Source organism: Trichechus manatus, unplaced genomic scaffold (genome assembly GCF_000243295.1).
Source record: "Trichechus manatus latirostris isolate Lorelei unplaced genomic scaffold, TriManLat1.0 scaffold00092, whole genome shotgun sequence".
In the NCBI taxonomy this organism is placed as follows: Eukaryota; Metazoa; Chordata; class Mammalia; order Sirenia; family Trichechidae; genus Trichechus; species Trichechus manatus.
Genome location: NW_004444028.1, coordinates 7119941 through 7132794, shown reverse-complemented (window position 1 = coordinate 7132794; position 12854 = coordinate 7119941). Strand labels below are relative to the sequence as shown.

General features: G+C 51.4%; 2 protein-coding genes across 2 annotated transcripts in view; one reads left to right on the top strand and one right to left on the bottom strand.

The window, feature by feature from the left end:
• Nucleotides 1-8758, top strand: part of YEATS2 (YEATS domain containing 2) — a 79125-nt gene extending 70367 nt beyond the window's left edge. The window contains exons 24-29 of the mRNA XM_023736852.1: nucleotides 281-360; nucleotides 1258-1459; nucleotides 3126-3352; nucleotides 4249-4323; nucleotides 4999-5072; nucleotides 6557-8758. Coding sequence (XP_023592620.1) covers nucleotides 281-360; nucleotides 1258-1459; nucleotides 3126-3352; nucleotides 4249-4323; nucleotides 4999-5072; nucleotides 6557-6665 — 767 coding nt within the window. The 3' untranslated portion in view covers nucleotides 6666-8758. The remainder of the gene's footprint in view (nucleotides 1-280; nucleotides 361-1257; nucleotides 1460-3125; nucleotides 3353-4248; nucleotides 4324-4998; nucleotides 5073-6556) is intronic.
• Nucleotides 8759-12004: 3246 nt separating this feature from the next.
• Nucleotides 12005-12854, bottom strand: part of MAP6D1 (MAP6 domain containing 1) — an 8621-nt gene continuing 7771 nt past the window's right edge. The window contains exons 2-3 of the mRNA XM_004382296.1: nucleotides 12605-12722; nucleotides 12005-12085 (exon numbers count right to left, since the gene is read on the bottom strand). Coding sequence (XP_004382353.1) covers nucleotides 12005-12085; nucleotides 12605-12722 — 199 coding nt within the window. The remainder of the gene's footprint in view (nucleotides 12086-12604; nucleotides 12723-12854) is intronic.

Below are 12854 nucleotides of genomic sequence, written 5' to 3'. Positions count from 1 at the left end.
AGACCGCTCAGTGTGCTCGTGGAGGCCAGGACGAGGTGTCAGGTCTCCTGGCCTCTAGCATAGCACCATTTCCCCACATTTTAATAGCTCCATGTCAGTAGATTACCTTTTTCTACCAAGAGGTCAACTTAACCCTTCTGTTCCGCTGTATCTCAACGTGCTCCATAAGGAGCATATATCCAGTCAAGAGGTCAGAAGAAACTTGAACATGTCTCCAGCAAGTAGGACTTGGCTCGGGTCATAACCCTTACTCAGAGTTTGCTGGATGTGTGCGTTCTAGGGGAAGATGCCAGCTGTTTTTCTGCGAAGTCTGTGGAGCACTATTACAGCTGGAACATTGGGAAGCGGAGAGCCGCTGAGGTAACCCCACGTCTGTCTGTCTGATAACGCGGGCTGCTGCTGAGAGCCTGTGGGGAGCAGGGAATGAAACACTCGTGTGTGCTGGCTGCCTCGTTGTTGTTGTTCTGTGCCATGAAGCCGAGTCTGACTCATAGCGGCCCCATGGACAGAGAACTTCCCGTCGGGTTCCCTAGTCTGCGATCGTTGTGGAGACAGATCCCAGGCCTGTCTCCTGTGGAGACGCCGGGGGCGCTCTAACTGCAAACCTTTTCCGCTAGCAGCCGAGCGCTTAATTGTTGTGCCACCAGGGCTACCCCCTTAAACCTTGTCATGTGGAAGATAAAAGTGGTAAAATGTGTGGCATATTTTGTCAATATAATAATCATCAAAATTTTTTCTCCGTTAAAAATCTCATTCTTCCAAGAGTCATAGCTAGCCTTTGAAAGGCCTACTTTATTTTCCTGCATTGGTAGAAGTATCACATTTTCTAAAATTGTCTGTGAATCTCATAATATTGAAATTAGTATTTATGGAGTGCTCCCAGTGTGCCAGCTACCCCGTCAGTCACAGTGGGGTTGTGAGAAGTGGAAGCAGCTCTGCGTCGGTGTACCTGGGGAGGTTCGGGAGGGAGGGGAAGCGGGAGATCACAGGTCAGGACCAGGCGGAACCCTCCTGGGCCAGATCCGGGATTTCAGTTCTGTCCTATGAACGTGAAGGAGGCAGTAGACACTGTTTTACTGTAAAGGAAAAAAAAACACTGAGGAGTACCACAGCTCAGAGTTTTTTTCTTTAGAGAAAAATGGTTCTGACAAATTAAGTTAGCGTGGTTAGCTACGAGTAGATGATGTGTTTCAACATATTGCTTTGAAGTTGAAGGATTTGATTATGGTTCAAAAAACAAATTTTTTTTCTTTTAAGTGGCAAAGAGCAATGACGATCCGAAAAGTCTTACAGGAAATCCTAGAGAAGAACCCCAGGTTTCACCACCTGACACCCCTGAAAACCAAGCACGTGGCTCACTGGTGTCGCTGCCACGGCTACACGCCCCCGGACCCCGAGAGCCTGAGGAATGACGGGGACACGATTGAAGACGTGCTGACCCAGATCGACAGTGAGCCAGGTAGCCCTCAGTGATGGCCGAGCGGCGTTTCCTGTGGGGGCACTCAACACCCACGCTTCTCAGACCTCCGTGACCCAGCAATTTTCCCTGCTCTTCCCTAAACTGGGTGAAGGGACCTCTTGCCATGACCCCCCTCCGCAAGGACTGTACCGTCCCTACAGAGCTGTTTGTGCCCGAGGCTGCAGGCTGTGCCCATGTTGCTCCATGAGCCCCATCCCCAAGGGCTGTACCCTCCCTACAGAGCTGTTTGTGTCCAAGGCTGCAGGCTTTGCGTCCCAGCTGGTCATGCTGCCGACTCTCATCCCACAGGCACCCGTCTTCCTTAAGGAGCCGCTCCTCACTTCATTTCCTCTTTGGAGGCTGTCCTCACCCACCTCTTTCCCTCCAGGGGGAAGTGACTTCTTCCTTTGTGACCTTATGAACCACTCCCTCACAGATTCAAATCTCACCTGTCCCTTGGAAGACGGGGACTGTGTCTTATGTCTTAATCTATCTCCAACACCTGGCTAGGAAGTGCCGCCGAGTGTTGGAGGCACAGGTGTCAACAGCTAGTCACGCTGCAGGTGCAGTGAATCAAGGGTTTTATAACAGACACACAGACCGGGCTGTCTGGTGAGGGGTAGGGACAGGGCATAAAGGATATTTGGAGAGAAGCAGCTTTTTGAGTTTCACCCTGTAAAAGTAAGGTCTGTTTCCCACCCCTAACCTCATTTATATGGAAAAACAGGAGCTCCACTTGACGGAACCTGGGGCACAGAGGGGCCTTTGAGGCCGCCCAGCCACCTCCTCCAGGAAGCTTTCCTGGGAGCTCTGACCTGGCTGGCCGCCTTTCTCTGTTCTCCTGCAGCCCTTGCTGTCGGTACCTGGTGAGCCTGTCTGATCTGCCCTCTTACATCTGAGCTCTGTGGAGAACAGACTGTTGATCAGTTCCGTTTCGCTGGCAGTGTGTGTTCTGTCCATGTAACTGGTTAATCTGTGAGAGCACAGCCGGCGACCCAGAAAAGTCCAGGAGCTGGACGCTCTGGTCTTGCAGGTGCCCTTAAACCCATCATCTACCTGGGCCGGACTTCACTTACTCATCCACACAATGAAAGGGCTGGACTAGAAGATTCCCAGGGCTTTAAAGTTCTGAGGCTCTTCGTTAGGCTTTGTATCAGTTGCTTAATTGAAGAGGGGGTGCTCCGTCTACACTACAGCGTTAACAGTTCTTATCTCCGAGTCCTGAGGATGTGGGTGATTCTTATTTCCCTCACTGTCCATTTCTAAATTTTCCAGATTTTCTACATTGAACAATATCATTTTTTATAATCAGAAAGATTACTTTTAATTAAAATATGAAAAAATCAGGTTTAGTCATTACTTGGGGAGGGGTGAGGGGATGGCCTAGATTTTGGTAGCAGAAGTCAGAATTACGTACCATCTGCTTTGTCTCGGATTGCAGTTACATCACTGTGTCTTAACACAAGATGCCTCTCTCTCTGCTTTTCTCCCCCATGAATTACCGGTTCTCAGAATTAAGAGATTCGGAGACTTTTAGAATTGGAAAGGTCAGCTCCCTGGATACTCATCCGCCTTCCTCTCAGCTCAGGCTGTTGGTTCTGTGGCGGTTGAAAGTCATTTTATTTTGTCACCACAGATGTCCTAAGACTGATTACGTCTCGTTTAGAGTGCCCGTCATCCTTCTCCTCTGCTGACAACCTCTGCCGGAAGCTGGAGGAACTTCAGCAGTTTCAGAAGAGAGAGCCAGAGAATGAGGAGGAGGTGGATGTGCTCAGCCTCTCAGAGCCGTTGAAGATAAGCGTCAAAAAAGAGCAGGAAGAGAAACAGGAAGAGGTGAAATTCTACCTGCCACCAACACCAGGGTCCGAATTTATTGGTGATCTCACACAGAAGGTATGCGGCTGTGGTTGTGGTGTTGGGAGGTCACAGACCAGGCCAGGTGTGAGATGTTCAGAGATAACCTATCAACCTAGGCCCGAGACTTTCTGGTCGGTAAACGTGTGATTTATTTCCACCTCACCTGGTAACTTCTAGTAACTCTCTGAACACTCCCCTTCCTACATCAGGGCCCTTTGGCAGGAAGATTAATTACATGTGAAAAGGTTGCTTGTTGAGCCCCGAATTGGAGCCTTGAATTGGAGCCAAGGCGGCTAGATAGAGGCTGTTTTTTCTTTTAATTTCCTTTTCTCTCATCTGCCTCAGGAGCCCCTTTCTCTCATGAGGCAAGTCATAAGGTTTCCAAGTTATCCTTCAGGGGGTAACCTTTCTTGACATTTTTATAGCTCCCAAGTGCCCTGCCTGTGGTGTCTGTGGCACATCCCACCCTCATTATTCAGGAGAGAATTATTTCTCCACCCCTGCCAACACTTAACAGCTTGGTGGCGTCTCCCTCTGCACAGCTGCCTGCGACCCAAAGCGCTTTCGCTACAGGCGGGAATGAAAAATGGGGCAAGATGGTGTCTGCAAGTATGTCTTCTTCCGCTTTTGCAAATGTGATTTCAGGCCTCAAAAACGTGGGTTCCACTGTCAGAATTCAAGATAGATCCTGACCGTGTTCTCCCATGAACAAGATTTGGGGGTCAAAACAGGGTTATGATAGCATTTTTAACCATCAGCCAAAAACATGGAAAAATAAGATAAAATATTCTTCCAGCTGCTGCCTTCAGCGTCACTTCCCGGGAGTTTGCCCACCGTGTTTGCGGAGCTCCTCTTCCCACCAGCGGGATGCTTGTTTGGAGAGAAACTATTCTTAATGCAGAACAGGAACAAAACTTTTCTTTTCCCCCCAGATTGGGATCAGCCTGCAGCCTGTGGTGCTCCACAGGAACGTGTGTGCGTCGGTGGTGGAGGACATGATTTTAAAGGTGGGTGAGCGCCGGCGGCTGCGGGGCTGAAGCCCTGGGGCCGGCTGGGCAGGTGGGCGGTCAGACCCGGCGGCTTTCAGTGACGGAGCAGGCGGAGAGGGCACAGGTGGCCTGCCTTCAGACTTCTCAAGTTAGGCTTAGTTCGTCCTTAGTTTTCCTTCTGATTTTTAAATGAAGTGAATCATGGCCTCATCTGAGCGCTGAAGCATCTGCAGGAGCTTTTGTGCTGATGTCACTCTGAAGACATTTCATGCCCTTTGAAGTGCCTTTTAAAAAGTGTTCCAGGGTGAGAGCTGGTGTTCTCACTGCTTCAGGGAGGTGTCACACTACAGAGAGACAGCCACACCTGTCCTGTCTTTGCACAGGAGATGGTAAACCCGTTCCTCGTCCAGTCTGCTGCTAGCTCAGGAGTTCCTTTCCCGGTCAGCCCGCTCCAGGTGTAGTGATACCTCACGGTAACCCTTGCCTCTCTGTTTTCCCTAAAAACAGTATCTGACGCGTGAGAGTCCCCCTGGTGGTGCTATGTCACCATCAGGCCTCTGTCACTTGTGGTCTCTGACTCAGACCTTTAATTTTTCCCTAAGGACTTTGGTTGTTTCAGGCATGGGGTCAGAGGTGTCCCTCCCTGCAGCAGGCAGGTGGCGGGTTTGGAGAGTAACCCGTCTTCTCTTGCAGGCCACGGAGCAGCTGGCGAGTGATATCCTGAGACAGGCTTTGGCGGTTGGATACCAGACGGCGTCTCCCAACAGGTACCGTCCTCTGAGTGGTTTCAGGCTTAGACATCTCCTGGCAGCTCAGCTGCCCAGCAGGATGCTTTCTACTCGTATCAGGCCAGTGAGAGATGGGGTCAGGGGCTGCCCCGTTTGTCTTTCTGAGAGAACCTCTTGGTTGTACAGGCTCAGCGTTGCCTGGAAGTCTGTCTCTTCCTGGTTGCTACTCTGTAGACAGCTGCAGGCTTTTATGTTACAGGGTTGAATGAGCACATATCAGCTGTTTGGGATAAAAGGAACAACAGTGCTCATGGTGTGTCAGACGTGGGGGCCAGGCGCACATACGTGGAAACCCGTGAGAGCCGCAACAGCACTGCCTGGTTTGGCGGGGTCTCACCGGTTCCCCCTTTGGACGGTGCGGTCTTGACACTTGTCGTTCTCTGTTAGTGAAAATACTTGGGTTTCCCTTCTCTGACAGGTTTCTGCCTTACATGGGGTCTGGCTTTCCCAGGTTTTACTGTATTACCTGATTTTTCATTGCTCAACTCTTATCCCTTTTTAGAAATGAGGGAGCTGAGTGGCGGAAGGTAATTTTACCTCGTTTTCCCAGGAAATACACAGCAGAACCTAGATTCAAAGCCAGGCTTCCCACATACTCTTTGCTGCTCCCTCATCATAGTTGTTTGGGACGCTGAATCTTGGTCTTTCCCTAGGCCCTGGAGGAACGGCAGGTAGGCCTCTTCTCCACATCTTGGCATTGTTTTCAGAGGAAATGTACTTCATCCCATTCTGATAAGGGCTATCATAGATTTATAAAACTGTAACAAAGCGCCTGAAGATGTGAAGAGGCCTACACATCAGAGGAATATTAGGTCAGACTTCACAGGAATCTGTCGGCAAAGTAGAAGAGGTCTTTAAGGAGAAGGAAGGGGATGGAGGTTTGGTGATGCTGCTGCTTCTCCTGCTTGAAATCCAGAGTGAGCTGACTGCCCTCTGGGCCGCTCACGTCGTGGTCCTGACCCTGGGTGGGGTGGCAGGGTGCTTCGATGCAAACATTTTGCGTGACACTTGGCATAATTCCACCTCCCATCTTTCCACAAGACAGGAAATAGGCCCCAGAGTTCTGTGGTGCTTTGACTCAGCTTTCCGTCTGCTGAGACTAAGTTACAAAAATACCATGCAGTTTTTCCAGCCACTTTTTTTCTCAGTCCTCGGAGTCTTATTCCTAACCATTCAGCCAATTTCTTGAAACCCATCTCACACCTGTGACCGGGCAGTCACATCTGAGCCCCGAGCAGGGCTGACTGTGGTTGAGAGCAGGCCAGATCTTTCACCACCATTGAAACGCATTAATGGAGGAGAGAGAGAGAGAACGCACTCATCCCCCCGCTCCTTCCTGGGTGACCCTAAGCCGTGTCTTGTCATTCGTTGTTGTCTCTTCCATTCGGGTTTGTGTAAATTGATTAAATTAGTAGGTGCCTGATAGAGTTACACCTGATAACACCCTTTGTTTCTTGGACCAGGATTCCCAAAGAAATCACAGTGAGTAATATTCACCAGGCCATTTGCAACAACCCTTTTCTGGACTTCCTCACAAACAAACACATGGGGATCTTGAATGAGGAGCAGTGAGCAGAACAGAGCTGCCCCAGAGAAGCAGGCTCTGACGCTGATCCGAAACGTGAGGACTGTGGTGACTCTCCTGTGTACCTCGGGACATCATGGTGCCAGACCATCGCCTCCTCCTGATCTGTTGTAACGCCAGAGTGCTCGTCCCAGGTTGAAGTCCCTTTAGGACAGAAGTTTGTTTCCCGGCTCGAGGGTGAAGCTGTGAGTGGATGTGTGCCCTGTCAGCTTGAGTCTGTCCACTTCTGTAAAGGCTCCACAAGAAGATGTCAGAGCTGGGCCAGGCTGTGTGGGTCAGATTCTTCTCCCTCCGCGTGTCCTCCAGGGAGTCTGATGTGCTAGAGGTCTCACCCATTCTGTGGCTGGGGTGACCGGCAGCCCCCACAGCTGCTCTGGTAACACCTGAAGATGGATCAGCCTTCCGCACTCAGCGCTGGTTCTGTGGTCCTGGCCGGCCTTGGTGTGGAGGGTCCGCCTGTCAGCCCAGGTGAGTCAGCTACGGGAAGAGGTAATGCTGTGCAGATTACCTCACAGGGCTGGCGGGCTGTAGACTGACCAGAATTCTGTCTTCATGGAGCACAGGATCTTCACTGTGGTAACGTCGAGGGCTGCAGGGCCCAGCCTCGGTGAGCAGAGGTTCAGCTGTTACCCAAGAGGCTCTAAATTTGTTGATAACAGAGTCCACAGATCCCGAGCACTTGGCAGAGTCGTTACAGCTTTGAGCACACGTGTGCTGGGCGGATAGCTGGCTCACACCATCTGCTGCCGAATCCATACGGAGTGGCCGTGAGTGAGCAGCCTGGACGCAGGCTGTGCTGGGACCCAGTGTCCTCATCTTCGCTGTCAAGGGAGTGTTTCCTAAGAAGAAAGGCGTTGAAACGAAGCACCTGTGAGTGCCTTAGAGGTAGATAACCGCCCAAGCCAGGAGACAGGGACGTCAGTGCTCAGCAGCCATGAGAACAGAACACGCATGAGCACAGAGGTCCCCAGGGCCACTGCATGATGTCCTGGGCCACTGAAGGTGTTCCTGCCTTCCTGACGTCGTCTGTGTGAAGGGTAAAGATAAAAATTTATTCTCAGTTAGCAGTCTGCTCTTATTCTGCTTGAAGAAAATTTGAAACCAGTGAATTCAAAGAAATTTGTCCAAGCAACAACATTCAGGTTTTCGTGAGTCAGGTGTTTGAGTCTGGAAAATAAGGCAGGGAGGTGACTGGGTGATTATTCAGCATCTGAGCATTGCAGATGCAGAAGGAATGTATTCAGCAGGCTATAGGGCGTGCCCTGACCTAATAACAAATTGTTTAGGATGTCAAGGCTCAGATATTCTAGATCTGTACTACTCCAAGGAAGACAGATATGTAGAGTCATTGAGTGGACTATGACAGATCTGCAGGGTGGAAGATTTGACCCAGGTGAGAACAGACTTGTTTATTACAGGTGTGACAACCTAAAGAAGTTACGTTTTTGCAAAAGAGAAATGATTCAACACCCCCCCCCCCCGCCGTGTGTTGATGTACCATTGTACTGTATCATAATATGTAACATAATTGTGTAACAAAAACGTCTGCAATAAACCTTTCAGTATCCAGTTTTCTGCGTTTGAAGCACTGTGTTGAGGTTTATGTCAGAAATAGCTGGAATGAGGGAAGTAGTAGATATTTGTGTTTAAATTGATTCCTTTCCAAAAAAGAATTGCAAGAACCTTGCAAGATAAAAGATTACAGTTGCATAAAAGTCTAAAAGCAAAAAATGGAAGGTACATATTGACCCTGGAAATAATTATTTCTGACAGCATGGGGCTAAGGAAAACTGCTTATTAGAGCTCGGAGCGTCCTCCAAGGCCAGGCGAAGGGGAGACAGCTCCTGCTGTCCGACAGAGAACAGGTGGTTTCTCTGGCGAGGGAAAATTGCCTCTGCTGAGATCTAAAAGGAATTTCTCCTGCGAGTCCTTAAATGCTCTGACCATCTGGTATCATAATGGCTAAAAATGACGAAATTGCAGAAAGACTTCAAAAATGTCCGTTTTTATGTCAACCCTTAATACGAGCTAAAGGCTTTGAAAGATTTGGTTCTTGAAAAGCAAGACTTCCCGTAGGGGAGGCCCAGTGTAGCATTCCAAGAACGCAGCTTTCTTGGGCCCAGACCTCACTTAGGGTCAGAATTGAGGAGCTGCCTCGTCTGGAGAATTGGGGATCGGGGCGATCCTTGGGCTTGCCTTCCTGGAAGTGAATGACCTCAGCCAGGATCCCAGAGCAGACGTTCCGAGTCAGCGTCACAGGCAGGCCCTGAGTGGGGATGACGGCCCTGTGTGAATGGAGCCGGCAGAGTCAGCGCTGGGCCCTTTTGTTGACCCTGCTGAGAGGGGACGTTCCTTATCTGCCCTTGGGGGGCAGTGGCAAGGGGCACCCTCCAGCAGGGCCAAGCTTTCCTCAAATGCTGCTTTATGGAGTTTGGCCCGAAGTCCTGGCGTTGCACCCCGAAGCACAGACAGGTGGGACTGAAGGCCTGTGAGGCTGCTCCCGCCTCCCTGGACCTACGGGGTCCAGCTCCCAGGCCAGTGGGGCAGCTCCTGGTCCCTCATCCTCGTTCTTCTACCAGGGCTTGTGCGGGTCTCTCTGGTCAGTTAATCACTGTGCTCGAGGGAATTACACCTGCTGACACCCACTGTTGGAATGGCGGCTTTGGTTACGGGATAGTGAACGTTCAACGTTTTCTTCTGGCTGAAAATTAGCCAACAGATTGAACTGCTTTTTATTTTTAAAAACTTTTCTCTTTATGAAATACAGAAATGCTCATTGTATAGACACTTCATCAAGTATCCAACCAAATCCATTGCCGCCGAGTCCATTCCGACTCATAGTGACCCTGTAGGACAGAGAAGAACTGCCCCATAGGGTTTCTAAGGCTGTCATCTTTATGGAAGCAGACTGCCACATATTTCTCCTGAGGAGCGGCTGGTAGGCGTGAACTGCCGACCTTTCAGTTAGCATCTGAGTGCTAAACCGCTGCGCCACCAGGGCTCTTCGGTAGCACGTCAGGCCTCACCTAACCCTAGAGTGAGTGGGAGGGGGTTTCTTCTTCAAGACTCACATCTCCTGGGAGTAGAGAAACCTAGTCAGGAAGGTTTGGGGGTTGGGACGTTTGTGACAAGTTCTTGACAATGTTCTGAGAAGGTTCTTGGGCGTGCCGTGTGCCCCCCGGGGGTCTGCGCCAGTGCTGCCAGGAAGGCGGCCTCACGGGTCCAGGCGAGGGACAGCAGGGCTGGTTGGCCCTCACCGCAAAGGCACGCGTGGGCTTTCCGGCCAGGTCTGGGTGGGGGAAGCTGCGAGCTGTGCGGTGTGACGCAGGCCGCGTCCGAGCACTCTGGGGCGCGGCATGTTAGTGGCGTCAGATGGACCGAAACTACAGATGGAAACAGCTGGCTCCTGGCGGGGCAGGGGGTGCTTGGGCAGGAAAGAACTGCAACAGCTGCGCTTCCTGGCCGTTCACCAAGTACCAGGCACTGCCCCGAACACCCTGCATGTGACACATTCTCTTGGCAGGCCAGCAAGGCGGTGGGGTTACCCTCACTTTACACGTTGCTCACAGTGAGTGGAGAAGCCAGGGTTTCAGCCCGACTAGCTTCAGACTCCTTTTGCCTGAGGGTCCTGGATGAGGGGGGCGGGAAAGGGCTAAACACGAAAGAGGGGAGGTTGGCGGACTTTGAAACTGCACACAACACCGGAGTAGCCCCTGCAGCCCCCAAGTTAGATGCTCCTCAGGATCACGGGACTCCCAGGGACCCTGGCAGTAACCACGGTACATTCAAGTCCTTGTTACCAGGATGCGCGAAGTATGAGAAAGCTCTCATGTTTATAATTAAAGAAAAAACAAGAAATTGAAAAGAGCTGTCTTCATTTTAGTAAAATCTGTTGATTTCCTACAGAACGCCTGGCAAGCAGTCTCTCCTCAGGAGCATCTCACATGCAAACCAGTCAAGTCTGAAATAATAGAATCCTTTGTATGGATTTGGTTTAATCTGTAAAGGAAAGGGCCTTTCCTCCGCTGAAGGGAAGGGCTGTGCCTGTCAGAGCTGGAGGGAAGGGAAGGGCCGTGCCTGTCACAGCTGGCACCTCTGAGGGCAGCTCCCTTTGTGGCCTGAGCTGGAAACACGTGCCCCCTCCCCGTTCTGGGTGCTTGTAGTCTGAAGGCCCCCTCCCTTGGTTTACAGCAGAGGCTCAGCAGATGAGAGCCCAGCTGTGGGCTGGAGAGGGGCAAAGACCCAAAGGGAAACCTTCACGTGTCTTAACCCAGAAAGCCCCAAGCTTTGCCCCCAATCTCTAAGAAGGGACATAAACCAGCGTGTCCACATGGCCGCACTGGCTGGAATTTATGGAGAAAATAGAAGATTTCCATCAGCTCGTTTTCCAGACAAATGAGCAGCCTCCAGAGGAAGGGGTGAGCCCCTGCCACCGACAGAGCTGGCTGGGGTGGGTGGTAGGGTTGGTGTGCATGACGGTTTATGGTCTTTCAGGCACTGAGAGGCAAATGCCACCTTCTTCCCAAAAATGAGCTTCCGAGTCTTAGTGTGCATGGTATTTCCCTTCTAACCATTGCTGTGTTAGGGGAAAAATAGAAATTAGTAGTAAAATGGGAGGACCAGTCTTAGAAACCTCCCACAAGATGTCCGTCCTTCATGCAGGACTGCAGGAACTCATCCCAAGAAACGTTTGGTTACAACAAGGATCATCTTGGCCATAAAGAAGCGATGTCTTTGAAACTGAATCCCTGTGATCCACATTGTTTCTTCTGGAAACCTCTTCCTGGTTACTCAGCATCACCGTGAGCCTCACGCAAGTGATAACCTGAGTTGCTTCTACAGTGTGGAGCGATTTATAGGAATATCCAAGGACACCACCTTGGATTACCATAGGTTATAAAATTAAATCATCGTGCATCCTGGGAAAACAACAAAGTGCACACTGCTGGTTTTTCAAGGACCTGAGAAGTCCATGTCCTTCAGCCACCATGGGCCAGTTCAGGTCACAACAGAAATGATCTTCAAGTACTGTGAGGTTGGCACCCCGTTCTTCAGATTTAAAAACAAGGGTGGCCAAAAAGGGCTGTTAAAGATGTGAAGCCTTCCACAAAATCCTTGAGGGAGGAGAGGTTGGTTGAGACCCAGAGTTGAGCTGAGGTACTGATTCTGTCTGTCCCTCCTGGGCCCCAGGGGCAGCCTGAGAGGGGTCTGTAGAGTGAGCTGGGGACCATTCCCGCTGATGGCCCAAGGACTGCTCCACGGTCCACCGAGTCCTCTGGTGGCCTGAAGACAGCAGAGGCGCTGCTGCCCTCCAAGGCACGGCCACTTACACATTGAGGATCCGAGGAGCTGGAGCCTGGAAGATGGCTGAGGGGTTGGCCGTGAACTTCCTCCTCACCTCTGGGACCTGAAAAAAGAAATGTCAGCAGGCCTCTTCCTCGAGTCCCCTTACCCACCAACTTGGGGGAGGGGAGATGGATCCCTCCTCCCGGCCTCCTCTTGTCCTCCAGGAGTCCACCCTTGGCGGGCAGGTTCACTTATGTACATGGCCTTCTGGTTGGGCAGAGTCAGGAAGCTGAACCGGCCCACCTTCCCATTGGCTCCTCCCTCACACAAATGCTCAGATTCTTCAGGGCTTGGCACTAGCGTGCACAGTGGTCACCAAGGGTAAGACTGGGCTTTAAGAGAGAAAGGCCTGCTCACCAGAAAGGGCAGCACTGAGGGTACCCCTTGGCTAACGACTCTCAGAGAAACTCCTTGGTTTTCTGTTTCTCAAGGAACAGTAGGTTGGAGACTGAGCCACTGCTGTCCTCGGCCATACTGCCACCTTACACCATCAGCACCTGACTCCTGGTCCCTAAGCTGGAAAACGCCTGCTCTTACAGCCCCAGAGCCCGGCCCTCCTGCAACACTGCTTCAGGCTGACCTGGAAGCTGGTCCCAGGGCTGCTGTCCCACCCGGCGCTGTGGGTTGGGATAGCAGTGGCTGGCTTTGTCTTTGTGGCTCTTGAGGGCTTCACTCCCGTCCAGGCCTGGAACTCCTGTCTGAAACACAGGGGACAGTCACAGCCTAGCACAGGGCCCACCAGCCCTCCATGGGACCCCCTAGGAGCCACTGCTGCACGCCCATTCCTCCTGGGATGCTCAGCTCTCTCCCGGCCCCAGCTCTCTATGGCC